At 51.8% G+C, this 19,729-nt stretch overlaps 1 protein-coding gene across 1 annotated transcript in view; it reads left to right on the forward strand.

Moving 5' to 3' along the window:
- The first annotated feature begins 11,035 nt into the window (after nt 1-11,035).
- Nucleotides 11,036-19,729, forward strand: part of SKOR2 (SKI family transcriptional corepressor 2) — a 33,151-nt gene continuing 24,457 nt past the window's right edge. The window contains exons 1-2 of the mRNA XM_042780158.1: nt 11,036-11,105; nt 17,855-19,729. The exon at nt 17,855-19,729 is cut by the window's right edge and continues 366 nt beyond it. Of these exons, the coding sequence (XP_042636092.1) occupies nt 17,888-19,729 (1,842 nt within the window). The 5' untranslated portion in view covers nt 11,036-11,105; nt 17,855-17,887. The remainder of the gene's footprint in view (nt 11,106-17,854) is intronic.

The following is a 19,729-nucleotide window of genomic DNA, read 5'->3' on the forward strand; positions in this document are numbered from 1 at the left end:
CAATCCATCTAGTTCTCCCATGGAATCCATCACTCTCCAATTTGGAGGGGAGGATGTTGTGAGAGGGCATGTCAAAGGCTTTACAGAGGGCCAGATAAATGACATCTGTAGCTCTTAACTGACCCACTGACATAGTTGCTTCATCAAAGAAAGCCCCTACATTGAGTCAGGCAAGGTTTTTCCTTGGCACAGCCCTGCTGTCTCAAACCACCTCCCTGTCCTCCACATCCCTTATCACAGCTCCTGTTCCATGATCTTCCCAGGCACAGAGGTCAGGTTGACAGGGTGGTAATTCCCAGAGGGGTACTTGCTCCCTTTTTAAAGATGGGTACAATTTTTCCCTTTTTCCTGTCATGCAGGACTTCCCAGACACCCCAGGATGGGAGAAGCATCCCTGTGGGATCAACAGTCTGACATGGGTCTACAAAGCATGTGACAGGCCAAGAAACACACCCTGGAGGGGCTCAAATGGCACCAGACACTCAGCTCCTTGTTGAGGGCAGCTATCTAAATTTTAGGTGGCCCCGTTACAGAGGCCCCATCAGAGGGGTCCTGTTGTTTAAATGGGAAAACTTCCACTGGCTCCAGCACAGCCAGGACTTCACAGCACAACTGGTTTCTGCAGCTTATGAAGATGAAGTGAGCACAGGTGTTGCTAATGTGAAATCACACTAAGAGTTTCTTCCACACTTACCCCAGGGAGTTTTGCTTTACCTTTGAATTTCCTATTGGGAATATAATTTTTTTTTGTCTACTTCTGTGGAAGGCAGTGGTGACCTCACCAGCTGAGGTCAGGCTACCTGGGTTTGACATATGTTAAATGACAGTGTGTCAAAGCACAAAAAAATATGTTGGCTGAAGTTTTACACGGAGTTTTACAAGGTAGTAACACAGACTATAAGCTGGTGCATTTAGGCGCCTGGGTGGGGAAATGTATGAAAAATGCATGAGAGGTTTGTGTAAGAAATGCAGTTCACTGGTGTTTCATATTCATTATTCTTTTTTTTTTTTTCAATGAAATTATCCTAAGGAATTTTTTTTGAGCTGAAGAGAAAGCACGTGCTCAGTAAGTGAGTTCAGCCACAGATTTCAGGGCCCTTAAGTACTCATTGACACAAGAGGCGACGACAGCTCTGCAGGAACCTTTATGGGTCTCTCAGGGTTGTTGGTTTTTTAAGCCTGTGTATTATGGATTTCCACAACAGGTGTTAACAGCTCAAGGCATCTTAATGCCTGCTGGATTAAATAATGCACGTTTTTAAAATTGCATGAAGTCTCTCCCACTGGGGAAATACTATCCTTTCCGCCTTTACTTTTTAAATGAAAATAAAACATGTATTACAAAAATTGCCAAAGAAGTGGCTAAAATCCACGCCCAAAGCAACTCAGAAGCTGGAATTCTGTCTTTAGCTCACTCTGCCTTTACCCAAGTTGTGATGCTCCCGGGGCAGCTCAGAGAAGAGAGTGAGTGGGTATGACACAGGAATGGCCAGGAAAGGTCAGTAGGGGTTACAGAGAATGGGGCAGTGGGATAAAATCACTGCTTAAATCTATTAAATAGGGGGTCTTTCACGTCCTTGCACCAATTCAGTCAGCATAAACCAGCTGAAAGTCTGAGCCAGAGCTTTGCTGGAAGGAAAACATGAGTGAATGAACCCATTGCTGGGAGTGGGGAAGATGCTGGAGTCTCCTGGAGAGCCCACCCAGCCCCAGTGAGGGACAGACACAGGACACAGCACATCCCACCTGCTTTTGGGAGATCCCTGGGGCTGTGAATGCTCCACTGAGGCAGAGGAGTCTGCTCTGATGCCCCTGTGACCCGATGGACACGGCCAGTGCAGAATGTACAGGTCATGCCACGCTCAGCTCAGGCAAGAGCAGAGCCTGGTCCTGAACCTCCTCTCCTGGGACACAACACTCTCCTTGGACACCAGCTTTGGGAAGCTCCTCTGCAGAAGGTGGGGAATGCTTTTTTAAGAGTTTTGGCTGCCATTTGGGCATTAATCGTGGGTCTAAGAGCGTTTATTAATGTCCTGTTGAAGTGAACAGCGAGTCACTGCTGCCCCCCCGCTTTTCTGATATGCAAACAGTGGTGATTAAGCACCAGATTAAACATCTTCATGAATATTTAAAAGGCTGTTTTTGAAAGTTTCCTGTCCTTTTACACTAATAGCCCCATTAAAACCTGTTTACAAGCCAGTCATGAGAGTAACTGTGTGCACTTAAAACACTGCAGAGTTCCCCAAGAGGAGTGCTTTAACCATGTGAGAATGGCAGCTGATCAATAGGGATCTTAAAGTAAGACTGTCTGCCTAAACCCAATGGAAACAATCCTTGCAATGCAGGGAGAAAGGGCTGGCAAGTGCCCAGCTGGTTAATTAGGGAGGCAAAACGGTAATAATAACAACAGTAATATTTGCTTTAAGGTCCAGATGTCCAAGGCCAGGGTGTCTGGCTGCCACAGCACTTCTCAGAAGCTGCCTTGAAGATGTTGATGGCAGCCAGGAAAAGGCCACGGAAAGTTTTAAGTAAACTTAACAGCTTGCTGTTTCCTGGATGTTCTTACCTTTTACACATCAGACTCTGCACACAGCCAGAGCCTGGAACAGGGATGCAGATAATGCATGACAGCTGTTAATCACAGGATCACAAAACATTTCTGGGCTGCAAGGGACCTTCAAAACCAACTTGTTCCAACCCCCTGCCATGGGCAGAGACACGTTCCACTATCCCAGGTTGTTCCAAGCTCCAGCCTTGGACACTCCAGGGATCCAGGGGCAGCCACAGCTGCTCTGGGCACCCTGTGCCAGGGCCTGCCCACCCTCCCAGGCAGCAATTCCTTCCCAATATCCCATCCAGCCCTGCCCTCTGGCACTGGAAGCCATTGCCTGTGTCCTGTCCCTGCATGCCTTGTCCCCAGTCCCTGTGCAGCTCTCCTGGAGCCCCTTCAGGCCCTGCCAGGGGCTCTGAGCTCTCCCTGGAGCCTTCTCTTGTCTCTGCCAGGCTGTCAATAATGGATGCAATCTGCTTGTTATATTGACATACACCAGAATAAATGTCAGTCTTACATGGTGTATATTCACAACAGAAGAGGTGGGCATGTTCAACCAGTGCTGTGAGGCCAAAATTTAAATCTAGCCCTGCCACATGTACCTGGACAGCTCTTGATCCACTCTCTGTCACTCACCATTCATCCACAACATTTCATTATTCACTGCATCATATCATCACCACTTCACTGCCTTCTGTGAAGCAGAAGGTGTCTGAGTCCAGCACAGGATGTAGGTGCTTAAATGCTGTTAAAAATCTGAGCTTTTGTGTCTGCTTTGTGCTACTGAGTACACTGGAAAGAAATCTATTGACATCAGTGGGTTTTGGATTAGGCTCCCGCCGTGTTATTAAGTGAATTATTAATTATTAATAATAGCATAACAGAAATCACATGTTGCCTTATTCAACCATTCAATTTTGCCTTATGTGGGGGTTTTTGAAAATGCAGTCGCCGAGTTTAAATACAAGTGTGGATTGATTGTTTAGGCTCCCCACTCATTGCCAAGGAGAGAGTATGCTTACATATGGGTGTCCAGTTCTAAATGAATATTGATTGACTGAAATTCATGCCGTCTGCTTCAGTTTAACTGTTTGGCAAAACTGGAGATGTCAATAAAACTGGATTGAATTTTGAACGGTATTAAAACTTTCTGGAGCCAAGGTAATCATGATGGAAAAAAGTAATAAAGGGCTGGAGGCCTTACAAGTGTGAGGTTTTTCCTACACTCTGTGAAGCCCTCTGGGGCTAAAGGTGTTTAGTTCCAATGCTGAAAGACCAGCAGGGTTGCTAATGGCCTTTCAGTTCCTTTGGCAGCAGCAAATATAAATAGGCAAAGTAGATGCTCTAAGTCCTCCCTTCCTAAAACTCAGCCAAACATTTACAGTGTTGCTTCAGCTAATGAGCTTTGGGAGGCTGACACCCCTTACAACTAGAGAAGGCTGACTGCACCTCCAGGAGATGGACTCTGAGCTTGTCCCTGTGGGTCTGGCACTCACCTGTCCTGCCTCCCTGAGGGGGACACCTGTCTGCCTCACCTGCAGCAGCAATGGGACTCGGCAGAGTGGGGAACACAGAGCTTGGGAATGGTGGGTTGGGTGTGTAAGGGTGACATGTAGTGCCTGGAGTTTGTTTCCTGAGGCAGGAATTCATGGGGTTAAAGCACAGCATGTGGTCCATGCATCTCTATTCTCACTGCATCCCAGTGCCCCAGTAACTTTTATTGCACTTTCTGCTTATTTATAATCACTATTAATTGTTTACCCACTTGTTAGCACACTTAATGTGACTGCAGTGGGGTGGAATTAAGACACTGATCCTCCAAAATCGTTATCATATTTCTAAAGACTATCTTGAGGATTTATCCTGTGGATTAATAGATATCTCCCAAATTTATTCATGGGCAGGTCTGGTTACCTAATCCAGCTCCAGAGATGCCTCCCTAAGCCCTGCAGGGATGAACTGTGGGCACTTACATTTGTCTGGGAAGAAGCTGGTAGAAGAAATAGGAGGAATAATTTTGAACTGAAAGGAAATAGGTTTAGATTGGGCATTGGGAAGGAATTGCTGGCTGGGAGGGTGGTCAGGCCCTGGCACAGGGTGCCCAGAGCAGCTGTGGCTGCTCCTGAATCCCTGGAGTGTCCAAGGCCAGGCTGGACAGTGGAAGGTGTCCCTGCCATGGCACGGAGGGGACTGGATGATTATGAAGGTCCCATCCAAGCCAAAACATTCTATGAATTCACAAAGAGAGATAAAACCACTCACATGGCTCACACACGGCCAGGAGGAGCAGCTGGTGGCAAAGAAAGGAATTGAGTCGAGCTGTCCTGCAGGTCTGGTGTGCACCCCAAGCCTGGCCAAGGACTTCAACCATCCACCCCACCTTGGGGCTGGAGCTGTGAGAGGGATAAACCAGCAAGGTCAGGCCCCAAAGGAGAGCACAGTGCTGTACAAAAAGCAGCTGGGTTGCAGATGGCTTGTAGGCATCTCTTCAAAAACACCTCCCATGTCTTCTCTACAGGTTTTTTTCCTGAAAATTTGGCTCTGACTTCATAACATTAACACCAGGAAAGCTATTCCATGATATCCTCATGTTTCTACTCCTGCAAAACTGGTGTCTGTGTTTATTACCTACCAATTAATTAACAATCATGAATGAAAGCAGATAGGAAAGACTTTAATTTCTGGGCCAAACTAATCTACAATGCCGCTTCTTTGAAATTAGTTTTGTGCTTGCCTGATTTCTAAACATCAGCTCATCAAAATGTATTAGCATTGCTGTGAAATAAAAGTCCTTTTTAAGGTACCTAATATAGGAACTTACAAGTTTATGCTAGGGACAAATCCTTGTAATTTTTTTTCCCTGACATCAAAATCAGCTGAAGATATTTTTAAGTCTCTTCTCAGTACTTTCCAGCTGTGATGAGGAACACCCCTCTTGTGGAGGTAGAAAATTTTGGTTTCTGAGCAGCACTTCACTATTTGAGGCTGAAAGGTAACCCTGCAGACAGATGGAAAACAGAAAATAGGAACCATAATGAGGGAGCTGGAAAAGTAGGCAGGACACTAGGAAAGGAAATGAAATAGTTTCTGCCATTGGTAAAAACTCACTAGCCCTTGAAAATTCTATTATACAAGGGAAGTCCCAGGCTCTGAAAATGCCTAAATTATAATTGTGGAGATGGCAGCAATGAAAGAACTGGCAAGGTAGGCGTAGAGGTGATTAAGTGAGCTGATGCCAAGGCAGAAGCCATCAGCTTGCCTTAGTGAGTGGTCCCAACCCCAGCAGGAGGCGGTGGGAGCAGCAGGCAGAAGAATCAGATTTATTTATGTTGGAAAAAATCCTAAATTCATCAAGTCAAATCATTCCCTCAGCACTGCCAAGCTCACCATTAACCCATGTCCCTTAGTGCAAATCACTCCAGAGATGAGGACTCCACCACTGCCCTGGGCAGCCTGTGGGGCTGGGCAACTCTTTCCATGAAGGAATTTTCCCTAACATCCCATTTAGCCTCCCCTTGTGGCCATATCCTCACCTTTTGTATTAGGTGTAGGTGCCATAAAATTTGCTGCTGCCTGTTTTGAAAATCTCCTGTGTCCATTGTAAGGATTGACTCCATTGGGTTGTTGCAACGTTTTTAAATGTGACAAATTGGTTGGAGAATTTTCCTTTGAATCACAGAATAGTTTGGGTTGAAAGAGACATCAAAGACAATCTTGTTTCAACACCCTGCCATGGGCAGGGACACCTTCTGCTAGACCAGGTTGCTCAAAGCTTCCTCCAACCTGGCCTTGAATTTTTCCAAAACACACCCAAATTTATGGAAGGAAAGTGTCAGAATGGGTTGATCTTATGGTGCAAGAAATTACAATTTGGATGGCGAGAGGAACAGACTGGCAAAAATTTCCTGTCCTGATGAGTCTGGAAATACCTGAATCAAACTATGAAGTTACTCCATATCTTTCATTTCATACAGCTTTTATACAGCTTTTATACAGCTTTTCAGAGATGTTTTTAGCTATGGTATTTGGTTATTTATTTATTTCCCACTGTGTTATGAAAAAGTGGGAATGAAAGCTCAGCTACGTTTGAGTTTTTAACTCAACTACATTTTGTAAAATCTCTCTGAGATGCTGGTAGATGAGTGATGCTCCCTAAACACATTCACACACACACACACATCCTTTCCAGGTGCATAAATTGAGGCTAGAAGAAGAGGTCGTATTTTTCCAACTTAGGTATGTCAACTGAGAAATCCCAGTCCAAAGGAGATTGATTTTCAGAAATGCCCAGTCTGGACAGATGAGCAGCACACCAGATTACTCACAGGGCACTCTTATTTGAGAGCTTATCTTTAAAACGTTGGTCTATAAATGGCTCTCTGCAAGGTCACGCTGTAATTCATTGTGCTAAGGAGTAAAATTCCACGTTTCTGGATGTGCACTGGCATGATCATACTGCTACACCTTACCCCATTGACGTGGTTATTTGAGGAGTTATTTCAGAGTCTCTGTTGCTGTGACAATCTGGGATGTTTGGCACAAGTATCTGCTTGGAGAAGACTGCCTTGACCTGGAGAATTTCACCTCAGAGGCACCAGGGAGCCACTTGTAATGTCCCAGCCCACCTCAGAGGGATTAGGAATAGATGATCTCTCAGGTCCTTACCAAACCAAACCATTCTGTGGCTCTATGGTATTGGTCATGAAGTACAATTTAGGGAGATTTAACCCTTGAGTCCTACAGCCACTGATTTCAGAAGGAAAAATAATTCCCTTGATTTTCAAAACAGGTGTTTTAAGCCGGCACCTAGTATGGTTACTTTGTATGCTGAAATAACAAATCAGCTGTTTGAAGCAGCTTTTTGGGAGGAGGGAATTGAGACCTTCCTGTGCCTGCTCCATTTGCTTTCCCCAACTCACCAAGCACTGCTGAAAGTGGAGGACCTGTAAATTCTGTGAATTTTGTGTCCATTATCTCATCAATATTGTGATGCTGTGATAAATATCACAACAACATCACCTGCACCTACAGCCCTTGTAAAGCTGATGGCACTTCCTCGGCCAGTAGAAGGGGCTTTGCTCCTTGGAAGACAACCTTGGTTTTGTAAATTTGTCCTAGATTGCTGGGCCCTGAGTGGCTGTGGGTTTCAGGTTTGCCGTCCTATTTCAGCTGTGTAGGTGCAGTGCTGAGCTCTCTCCCAGCCAGCTGATCCTGCTGTTTCTTCAGCCCCCAGTTTAACTTCAATGGGAGTCCCAGGTGCACAGAGGAGAAGGTTTAATGGATTAAACAAATAGAGCAAAGTCAAACAGAGCACACATCCGTAATGTGCACGTCTGCATACACACGTACCTGCATTTATACACACAGAGGTACAGGGAGACAGCAGACAGAAAAACAATTTTAAAAAAATTTAAAAAAACTTTTGGGAAAGGTTTCCTTCATAAAGCTGATCTCCGTGTTGTAGCACAATTTATACATCTCTCATTTCTGCATAATTTCTGTGCTGTGGTCAAAGAGTATTAGAGGATACATTTCTGTTCTAAATTACATCTGGGTAAATCCAGAGGAATTCCCCTGAGCCACGTTTACCTCTAAGATTTTGCCTGCATGGGGACACTCAGGAAAATAACCCAAATTAGCTGAAGGTGAGAATTTAAAAGTGGATTAATTAAACTGCGTGAAACCCCTGTGAAGGTTGTTCTTATTCAGAATTCAGGTGGTCTTCATTCAATTTAATTTAATTCACTTTGGAAATTAATTCAGATTAATTGTCCTAACAGTTTTTATGTACCTATTCTAGATTAACACTGGGGTAATAAAATGAATTGTAGCCCACTGGCTTCAAGATTATTTTTAGATTTATACCAGGAGGCTCTGGAGGAAGATTGTCCCCTGGGTGTCCAGAAGACAGTGCTTTGCTAGTCAAGACAAACGAGTGGAAGATGTTTCTGGAAATAGATTAGCAATATTCTTTTAGCTTCCGGGGCAATTTTTTTAAAGATCTGATAATAAAGAGAAGGTGACAAAGGCAACAGAGCAACAGGTTAAACATCTCTGCTTTTGAGCCCTGAGTAGGGTGCCCACAGACTTGCCTTCCTCTGGAGCTTGATCCTGCATGTATGATATTCCTTTTTGATTGGGGGAAAAAAAATTTCTTTGACATCAAGAGGAACAATATTCAAATCTCTTAATTCCAGACAATCCGATTTTGCAAGCCTGGAGCCAAATGAAAATCAAGACTATGGCAGAGAGGGCCCGCGATGTGAAAAAGGAAAAACTGCTTTAAAGAGATAACTGCTCCCAATCTACTCCCCAAAGGAGACGACTCTTATTAAGGGTTTCTTCTTGAGATGTCTGCCTAAAGGCTTCTTCAGAAGGGATTTAGTCGTTTACAACTCAGATCTAGAGTTCGAAGCCCCCCTTTTTCTGCTTAGTAACTCAGAGGTCCTGAACCTGCCTCCTCCTCCTGAGCTGGAGCTGAGCTGGGGCAGGGGACACAGCAGAGGTGACAAGTGCCCGTGCTAGGCTGGGGACACTGCAAGCAGCCCAGCCAAGGAGAGAGGCAAGAAAAAAATAAAGACTTCTGAATGTGTCTGGGATCAGATAAATGCTTGTGGTCAAGCAAACAAACAAATTAAAATTAAAATAATATAAACAAACTTGTTTCTAAAATATTTCTGTAGTGTTGTGTGTGTGTGTTTTTGTGAAGAACCTGGCAGTAGTGAATAAATACTTTTGCATATTCAGATTTTAAATGTCAAAGATAGCAAACAATAAAGGAAGAAAGGAAAATAAACTTTCAGTAGATCTAGAAGAAAAAAAAAACACAAATGCAACCTTCAGCCTGTTGGAGCTGTGCTAAAACGATAACTACACTCATAACACAAACACTTAAAAAGCAGCGATCCTAGTGGGATGGAATTTGGGCAAGGTTTGGGGGTGCCCAGCCCGGCCCGCCTCAGAGCCGCCCCAAGCATCGCAATTTGAAGGGAAAATGCTTTAACCCTCAATGGGGCCGTAGCTGCAGCGGGAAACCCTAAATCCCCGCTCCGCCGCCGTCATCCTCGGACACGCGGGACGCTGCGGCTCGCTGCAAGAACAGCGCAGGGAACCGCGGAGCGCAGGGAACCGCGGAGCGCAGGGAACCGCGGGCTGCCCCAGCGCGTTTTGCTGCGGTGCCCCCGCAGCCGCCACGTCGGGCGGAGAGAGGCGCGGAGAGAAGCGCAGGGTTCCGCGGAGCGGGGTGAGCGGATATTTTGGGGGTTCACAGTCTCCCCTCCAGCTCCGCCGGGCGGAGAGACAAGACCCAGCTCTGCAGACCCCTGGGGTCACTCATCAAGCCAAATCTGCTTCTCGGGCAAATTTGACCTGTTTCTTGGCCCAGATATGTTTCAAACACTTTCTCCGTTATTTCACTATTTTATATATATTTTTTTGTTTATTTTTTTAATAATGGGGCGCGGTGATTCCGCAGTCCCTAGTGTGTCCCTCCACCTGCTCGTAAATCGGTCCGGCTTCTCCCGAGGGAGGAGGGACGAGGCGTCCCGGGTAAACTCAGAACTCCTTTCCTCCTCCCCAGTCCGACACCTTCACGTCCCCTTCCCGTACGAGGACGTCCCACAGCAGCTGGGTCAACAGGTGATGTCCCTTTGGGGCCCAGGAGTCCCCTTTTCTGGGGGAGGACGGACACACACCGCTCTCCCATCCTCAGATACGCTGGGATGTACGCGGCGCTAACCGCACCAGCTTCGGAACTCCTCGCAGCCAGCTAAAGGCTGTTCTCTTAATGAATTACTAATGAGTTAAAATTGGACAGCCGGCTTAATTAAAGCGTAGAGGCAATGTGTTTACCACATTGTAATTGAACTCATTAGGGCTCCGGCTTTGTGTTTTTAAGCAGCCGCCTTGTTCCGCACGTCGAGTGATCTGCGGGAGGCGTTTTGCTGGGGACGGGGGCTCTGCGGGAGTGCGAGGGCTTGGAGGAGGTGGCAGTGCCCCCCACACACCCCTTAATCTCTCTCAGGGACTTGTGCTTGTGGGGACACCCGTCCCGCTGTCCCTCAAAACAATCACAATTTGGGGGGTGGGGGGCGTGGGGGGGGCGGCTCGCCCGCATTCTTTTTTTTTTTATTTTTTTTTTCAGGGAAGAGGAAATTTTGGGGGAAGTTTGGGGCGGGGGGAGCTTGGGCAAGCAGAGTCCGCCCCTGCAACAGGGTCCCTCTTGCCCCCCCTCCAGGCGGGGAGAATGTGGGGGGTACCCTCCTCCCATCCTCCGCAGCCGTCGGGGCGGACCTGCCCCGGGGTAGCGGCGGGGCGGGGGCGGCCGCCGTTCTCCCCCCAGCGAGGGGAGGGGGCCGGGGAAGGGGGCGGCTTCCCCTCACCGCTTGCAAGGCGCTGCCTGGCTGCTAGAAGGCGTCCGAGACCCGACCCACCCGCGGCACAGCCGCCGCGGCAGACGCGGGAGCCAAACTTGCGCGCCGCGGAGCTGCCGCGGAGCGAGAGCGGCCCCGCACCGGCCACAGCCCCCGAGAGCCCATGGAGCCCGGGTGTCCAGGTAGGCTGAGCTGAGCGGAAACCTCCGGATTTGGGTGTGACCGTCCCTTCCCGGAGCAAACAGCGATGTCGCGATATGTCGCAGGGTCGTGCTGGCCGTGGAGGGGTGGTGGGTGGAAAGCGGCTGTTCGCTGCCTGGTGGGATATGGCTGGGAGGGCGCCGATGGGAGAGAGAAGCCCCCCGCAAGTTTGGGGTGCCGCGGAGGGGATGGTTTGGAGCCGCGCCGCTCCTCTGCCCCTCCGGGATGCGCCGCTCCTCGTTCCGTGCCTCTTACACACATGTAGACTTTCATATACGTACAGCTTTTCCATTTCCCTTACGAGCCGCGAACTTCGGGCCGGGCGTGGAGATGGGAAGGGACGAGCAGGGCTGTCTGGTCCCCAAGTGCAAAGCGGGGACCTCCCGGTCCCCTGGGGAGGGGAGCGCACGGAGCTCTCGGCGGCCGCGCAGCGCTGCCAGCCCCGGGATGGGGCGGGGGGATGCGGGTGTGAGCGCAGCGCTGCGCCTCTGCCCCAGACAGGTCGGCTTTTCCCCGCTGGAAAGACCCTCCTTCCCTGGGAAGTGGCTGATTTTTAGGGGAGGTGGGATAAGAGGCGACCACCAGCCTGTGAGAGGTGACTCCCCCGCTTAAACAGAGGCTCCGATGTTTAAAAGCCGGCGGGGGGCCGGAAAATAGGTATTTTAAATTATTATTAATTAGTGGTTTTTTGCTGGCTTCAACTCCAAAGCTTTGGGGGTCCGGGAGCTGGAGCCGAAGCGGGGAGCCCTCGGGGAAACCCTTTTCCCCGCCCTCCAAGCCCTTCCTGTGCGTTGCCTGCTTGTTGCACAGCTCCTGCCCATCGGCTGGCCCGAAACAGGAGCCCAGCCCGGTCTGTGCGACCCTTTGGAGACATCCATGTGGAGCTGGCTGTAGGGAAGAGTGCCTGTAGTAAAATGCTGTACTGTACAAATCACTTTTTAAAAGATGGTAATCCTGGAATCATGACAGGGGCTAAAGGAACGAGAGGAATTCGGTGGTGAAGGAAGAGGAAAGAAGTTGCTTTTGGGTGTAGAGAGAGGGAAGGTGACAAGCCAGACCCCGAAGTGGGTAATGGGAACTGTCAAAGAGTGCAGAAGCGTAAAAGCCAAACACTCCCAATCCCCATAGGTTGTTTATTCATCGTAAAATACAACTCTACATAGCAGGAAGTTACTGCAAACATTTATCAATAATGAATGAATCTCCTGTAATAAAATACACTCATAATTAGCTACAGTCAAGAACGTACATTACGCCAAGGCTTTTGCTACTCTTTGTTGAAAATCCGACTTAGATAAATCCTCTTAAACAGCCTTTTAAGAAGGAAAGAAAAAAAAGAAATAAATAAAAGCCAGGAGCAAACCACCACCCAGCTTCTCTCCTCCTTTTCTGCCGTTTCTGAAACCCAAACCGTAACTACTCCTGAAATATAACGGAAAAGTCTTCGGTGAATTCAGAAGAGTCATTAACATTCAGCTTTAAGTGAATGTTAACAGTAAATAAAGAAATCTCTTGATTGTAATAGTTGCAACAAAGCAATAATAAACCAGTGGGCGGTCATCAGTAATGATAAATGTATCATTATTACTGCGTGTTGGGGAGCAGGGCTTGGAAAGTACTTCAGACTTTTTAGTGGCAAGCTTGGTGGCAATTCGTTTCTTAGCCTGGGAAAAGGGGGGTGGGGCGGGGAACGCCATATAATTTTATACACAATTTAGGTGAAAATAAATTTAAATCTGTATATTACATTTTTAATTTCAAGATAGTAATTAAAGCTGGTTCATTATATCTCCTCTGAAAGTCTCTGTGCTCATCTTAATTGCCTGTTTGTACAATCTGCTTTCTAAGACACCCAAGGTTACTGGGCTCTGAAAGACGCAAAATTGAATTATTTACTGACGTGATGACTCTTCGTCACGTTTCTCTCAGGAGTTTGGGATCGCTGCTCCCCATCACAGCCCGGCTGGGGCCCTGCTTCGCCACCGTGGAAATTCGTTGCTCGTTTAAATACTTTGGAGCAGGCACGTTTCTGATGCGAGATGTTCAGGGCTCTTTAATTTATGCGTTTGGGAAAAAAAAAAAAATCAATAGCTGAGGTGGCTATTTTTCGTTTGGGATCTTTTTTTTTTTTCCCCTCCCAGTCCACCACCCCCTGGGGTTGTTAATTCACGCGCACCTAAACTTGCAGCTCTTTTCCTCCCCGCCACCCCATCCTCAGGCAGAACAGAAACAAACAGAGCTGAATGGAAGGTTAGGAAGCGCCCATCTCCTCCCGGGCTGCCAGTCCCTTCCCGTAGGATAAAACAAAATGATAGATCGCTTTTTTTCGAGGCGCTGTTTCTATCGGTGAGCGATGCCGGGGGGGCTGGTGGGCAGCCTTCCCCCGCGGGGGTATCCGCGCCTCCTGGCTGCGGTCCGCACGTACCTTGGGCGAGGACCACCTCGGCTTTGGATCGCTCCGAGCGTATCAAACCGAGAATTTAAGAGACCTCCATCAGACAAAAGGTGCCGTCCTCGGTTCCGTCCCTTCAGCCGGCGTGCTGGATTTCAGCTGCTGGCGTGGTAAAAAAAACTATCCAAAAATGCCTCATCCCTGAACTCTCCTGGTGTCTTTCGAGAACCTAGAGAAGATCCCGTGGAGTCGTTTCCCCCCTCGTTATTACGAATATAGAAGCATCTTTCCGAGGCGTCCTTTTGCCACTGAAAAAACTCCACGTAGAGATCTCTGCCCTTTTGTTGTGTCTAGCTGGGTTATTCAAGAGCAGAGACAAAAGCCCGAAGTGATGTGATCTAAATGAGCTCCGGGGTTTTCCAGATGGGACCTCCTCTATTCCAAATGCCCTTTCTGCTTAATATAATAAAGTGCGATTAAAAAAAAACGCTACCTAGAAAGGAGCTTCGCTCTAGACCAAGCAATGCAAGCGAAATATACACAAAAGTATTAAAAAAAAAAAAAAAAAAAAAAAAAAACCACCACAAACTTTGCTGTCTAAATTTTGTTAGGAGGAGAGGTTTTACAACAATACCTCGTGTGCCTGCTACTTGCCCGGCTGGAAGTTTCAATGGGATGTGAAGGGGTGGGAGGAGGGAATGGATTCGCGTTGGGGGTGGTTTTCTTTGTGGTTTTTTAAACGCACCGAGGTTATCTTTCCTCTCGTGGCCTCTCTGCTACAATATTTAAGCGCTCTGGAAGTAAATAAAGGCCATGAGGGTGGGTTGGGGTGATTTAAACTTGGCCGCTTTTCCCCGCTGCCCGTTTCCACACGGAGCGATCTGCAGCGGGAGGATGAGCTGCTGTCGCCTCCCGCTCGGCCGCTCCGAGGCAGAATCGCGACAGAGGAGGGAAAAGGAGTCAGGACTCCAGGGAGTCAGCCCTTCCAGGGGTCTGCGTGGAGTTTGCCCACCTTTTCCACTCCTCTGCTGAGAGGTGACTTCAAACAACGAAATTGGAGAAATTGGAGTCGGCATCAGGACAGGAGCCCAGATCCGCAGCCACCAGTGAGGGGGAGTGCGGACACCCCAGCTCCAGCGGGAATTCCCTTCCTGCCCTCGTCGTGGTCAGGGTGGGCTCCATCCGACCCGCGGAGACCCCGCTGGGGTTGGCGGAGGCCGGAGCAGCCCGCCCGGGGACACCTGCGGGATCCTCCCGGCCGCTTTCCCTGCCAAACCACCCCCGCCACGCCCGCACTGAGGTCGTGCTACCCCGTGAGGTTTCCCAGCAGGCTGAAGTAAGAAAAAGTAGAGAAAACGGTGTATTCTTGCCCCGCTTCTCCACGGTGCTGGTGTGGGCCACTCTCTGTCCCAAAATTTGGTGGCCCTTGCACCTTCCCCCTCCGCGGGACATCCCTTCCCCTGGATCTGAGTTTTCCCTTTAAAGGGAATGAAGGAAGCCACTCAGTTTTTACAATGGAATTCAGGAAGGTCAACAGCATCAAGCAGGTGACAAAAAGGAAAAGAAAAACAAGTAAAAAGGAAGAAAAAAAGCAGTTCAGTTTTACTTTTCGTTTAGTCACCACAAAATAAAATGTAGTCGCTGGCTAGCGACGACCCTGTCCCGAGCCTGAGTTTTCCGCCTCTCCCTTCGCAGGAGGTGTTTTGCAAAACCCTCTGATCCCTTTCCCCTCCTGCAACCGCTTCCCGTCCTCTTCCAGCGCCGGGCTCAGAGCCTGGGGCCAAGTCGCCCATCCCCGGTTCTCCCGGGAATGGTCCGGGAAAAGCCGCCGGGTGACCGAGAGAGCGGAGAGCTCTGCCCGGCGGCCGCTGCGGGGATGCAGGCACTGAGCATCCGCAGGGTCAAGCGGCTTCTCCCTAAAACCCCCGGTCCCTCCTGGTGCCGACCTGGGAGCGAAGACAGGAGGAGAGATTTTCTCCGAGGCGTGGTAATAGATCATACAATGTGTGACACGGGTTTAACCAATAAAACAATTTGAATCAATTAGCTGACGGAGGAGAGTTTTGAAGTGTAAAATTCATGTCAGCCTGGCTAGGAAGCATTGATTAAAATGTCACCAATGTGAGGCTTATAGCCATTGCTCACACGAAAGCAGCAGGCTCCTTGCAGAAGAGGATCGGGAAAAAGTAGGAGGGAGGGGAAAGGGGGAAGTCTCCCTGTGACAGTTGCGACACGGGGAAGAGCAAGGTTTAATAAGAAGTGACAGGAGTAATAAGGAGAGGTGTGATGATATTATTATTATTATTATTATTATTATTACTACTATTACTATTACTATTACTATTACTATTACTATTACTATTATTGTTAGCGAGGACCCGAGCAATACCCGGACAGAGGAGAGAGGGTGTGAGGTTTAGTGTGGATGTCCTGGGAAAGGTCGGTGTAGAGATTTGCGTCTGGATCTGTGGTGCCCGAGGAAAAAAGGAGATACATACAAAAAAAAAAAAAAAAAAAAAAATCACCAAGTTTTCATGGCTAAATGTGCAGAAATACTAAGTACTGGTCATGTGCATGGAAAGAAAAAGAGATGCAAATATTTTTGTAAAAGGAAAGTAAATCAGAATTATATTAGGAAACACCTGACGGTCCTGTTGTGTCCCCGTTTTGGCTAGGAATGAGTTTTTCATTTTCCCGGGTTTTGGCCGTTTTTCTGCAGTTTTCCTCGGTGGGAAGCAGCGACGTTGAGCGGAATTTGCCTTCTGCCTTGGGGCGGGAGGGGGTCGTGGCGGGGTCGCCCCGTCCTCTCCCAGCGCTGCGCAGAGAGGCAGTTGAGACCCACAACCTTTTGGAGGTGATTCGTGTAAAAAAACCCCAAAAACCTACGTTTTCAGTTCACCGTATTCACAAGGAAAAAAAAAAAAAAAAAAAGAAAAAAGCAGAAACCGCTACCGTGCTGCAATCTATTTGCTGGGGGGTTTTATTTGTTTCCTTCTTTCCTTAGCTGGGGGCATAAACCAACTGGGGAGAAGTTTAAAAAAGCCCATACAGAGCATATTTGCGCTTTATTGATCTTTGTGGGATGGAGAATCTGGGTCCGGGTGCTTGTGAAAGTGGTTCTGATGAATGGCTCCGGTGTATTTGGGAATGGCAGTGAGGACAGAGAAGCTGTTCGTGCTCGTGAGGACACGGCTGTGGCAAGAAACCAACTTTTTCTCCTCCCCTACCCTGTAATTTCTCCCGATCCCTTAAAAAATACCATTTCCGAAAAGAGGACCTGCACATAAGGAGAATATTCATTTTCTTGGAAGCGATTTATCTCAGACCGTGAAGGGGCGGAAGGAGGAGGGGAAGGCGGAAAAAAAAAAAAAAAAGAAAAAAAGGAAAAAGCCAAAGCGCATTCCACCTTCCACCGTTCCGGCTTCTCGCCGGGAAACCGTGCGCGGAGCAGGGCCAGCGCTTGCGGGGGGGCGGCGGCGGGAGGGCCGGGCCCCGACGGGGCGCCCGCATCCCCTCCCGGTGCGGGGAGGGAGAGAGGGAGGACGGGAGCGATGGGGGAGCCGCCCCCAGCCCCGCTCACCACCCACCGTCGGGGGGGAGCGTGCGGTGGGTCCGGCCCCGTCCGCCCCCCGGGCCGCTGACGTCAGGGCGCCCACGGGGGCCGCGCACCGGGAGCGGGGGGCTCTGTCCGGCCGCGCGGCTCCGCGGCGGCGGGAGCGGGGATGCGCTTCCCTCCCTGCCGGAGGCTGCTGGAGGTGGAGGAGGAGGAGGAAGGTCTGGCGGCGGCACGGCCGGAACGCGGCCGCGGAGGTAACGGGAGCCGGGTGGAGGGAGGATGCCCGGGTAACCGCGGGGAGCGCCGAAACTTCGTGGTTTTTTCGTTCTTTTTCCGTGCTTTCCCCATCCCGCGGCGTGAGAAGAGGGGACCGCTCCTCGGTCGCCGTGTGCCCGCGGAGGCTCCGCGGGGAGCCCTCCCGGGTTGCGGTGGGTTTCCAGAACGGGGAGAAGGACACGCGGCTGTGCTGCGGGTTTGGGGTCGAAGCGCCCGTGCGTCGGGGGTTCTTCCGAACGGGGACGGTTCGCTCGTGTACCGCCATCTGCGCACCCGCGGTGGGATGCGCACGTCGGAGAGCCGGGATGCGCGGGGGCGGGCAGCTCCGGGGACACCCCCGGCGAGGACAGAGGAGGTTCGGGGGAGTCAGGATTGCTGAGCAAACCTCCCCGTGCCGGCAGACCGGAGGAGCGGGGGGTGGACGGGGTGGGTGCGGCGGGGACCCCCCCATCCCTGCGAGCGCTCGGCTGACTGCGCTGTGTCTCTGTCCCCCTCCCCTCTCGCAGCTAGAGCAGAGCAGCCCCCCCGCCGCTGAGACGATGGCCACCAGCCCGCTGCCCGGCCCCACCGATATCTTGCTGCCGTCGCCGTCCAGCGCGTACCCGCCGGACCCCATGAACCAGCCGAGGGCCGGCCACGCCGCCATGAAGCCCAACCAGGTGGGGCAGGTGATCCTCTACGGCATCCCCATCGTCTCCCTGGTGATCGACGGGCAGGAGCGGCTGTGCCTGGCGCAGATCTCCAACACCCTCCTCAAAAACTTCAGCTACAACGAGATCCACAACCGGCGGGTGGCCCTGGGCATCACCTGCGTGCAGTGCACGCCGGTGCAGCTGGAGATCCTGCGGCGGGCCGGGGCCATGCCCATCTCCTCCCGCCGCTGCGGCATGATCACCAAGAGGGAGGCAGAGCGCCTCTGCAAGTCCTTCTTGGGGGAGAACCGGCCCCCCAAATTGCCGGATAACTTCGCCTTCGACGTATCCCACGAGTGCGCCTGGGGATGCCGCGGGAGCTTCATCCCGGCCCGCTACAACAGCTCCCGGGCCAAGTGCATCAAGTGCAGCTACTGCAGCATGTACTTCTCGCCCAACAAGTTCATCTTTCACTCCCACCGCACCCCCGACGCCAAGTACACCCAGCCCGACGCCGCCAACTTCAACTCCTGGCGCCGCCACCTGAAGCTGACCGACAAGAGCCCCCAGGATGAGCTGGTCTTCGCCTGGGAGGATGTCAAGGCCATGTTCAACGGCGGCAGCCGCAAGCGAGCCCTGCCGCCCGCCCCGCCGGCCCCCGCCGCCGCCGCCCCCGCTGCCTGCCACCCGCTGGGCTCGGTGAAGGCGGCGGCGGTGGTGGGCGGCGGGCTGCTCAGCCCGCACCTCCTGGCCGCCCCTCCCGACCTGCACCAGAAGCGGCCGCGCTTCGAGGAGGACGAGGAGCTGCAGGAGGCGGTGGCGGCGGCGCACGGCGGAAAGAGCCCGCGGAGCTACCCCGTCATCCCGGTGCCCAGCAAGGGCTCCTTCGGAGGCATGCTCCAGAAGTTCCCCGGCTGCGGCGGGCTCTTCCCGCACCCCTACGGCTTCCCCGCCGCCGCCTTCGGGCTCTGCCACAAGAAGGAGGAGGGCGGCGGCGGCGATGCCCTCGGCGGGGCGGCCGCGCACAAGGCCGGCGGGGCGGCGGCGGCGGGCGGCGGGCTCTCGGGGCTCTTCTGGCCGGGCAGGAAGGACGCCGCCTTCTACCCGCCCTTCTGCATGTTCTGGCCGCCGCGCACCCCGGGCGGGCTGCCGGTGCCCACCTACCTGCAGCCGCCGCCGCAGCCCCCCGGCGCCCTGGGATGCTCGCTGGGGGGGGACGGGGCGGGCCTGCTGCGCCAGGCTTTCCTGGACCTGTCGGAGCCCGGCGGCGAGGCGGGGCCGGCGGGGCTGGGGACGGGGCCGGCGGGGCTGGGGACGCCGCCCGCCGCCGCTCCCCCGTCCGCGCCCGCCGCCGCCGCCGCCGCCCGGGACCCGCTGTTCGAGTCGCCCCCCGGTGGCAGCGCCGAGCCCGCCTCGCCCGCCGCTTCCGACGGGGGCAGCGGCGGCGGCGGCGGCGGGAGGGTCCCCCCGCACCACCCGCACCTGCTGGAGGCGGCGGGCGGGCGCAAGGCGGGCGGAGGGTACCACCACTCCAGCGCCTTCCGCCCGGTGGGCGGCAAGGAGGACTCGGAGAGCCTGGCCAAGCTGCACGGCGGCGGCGGCGCCGGCCCCCCGCGCTCCGCCTCGCCGCTGCAGCTGCTGCTGCCGCCGCCGCCGCCGCCGCCCCCCGAGGATGCGGGATGCGAGAGGCACCCGCATCCCCCGCACGCCGCGCACCGCCTCCTCTCCCCCGGAGGCACTAGCTGCAGC

The sequence above is a fragment of the Catharus ustulatus genome, chromosome Z (genome assembly GCF_009819885.2).
Source record: "Catharus ustulatus isolate bCatUst1 chromosome Z, bCatUst1.pri.v2, whole genome shotgun sequence".
Classification (NCBI taxonomy): domain Eukaryota; kingdom Metazoa; phylum Chordata; class Aves; order Passeriformes; family Turdidae; genus Catharus; species Catharus ustulatus.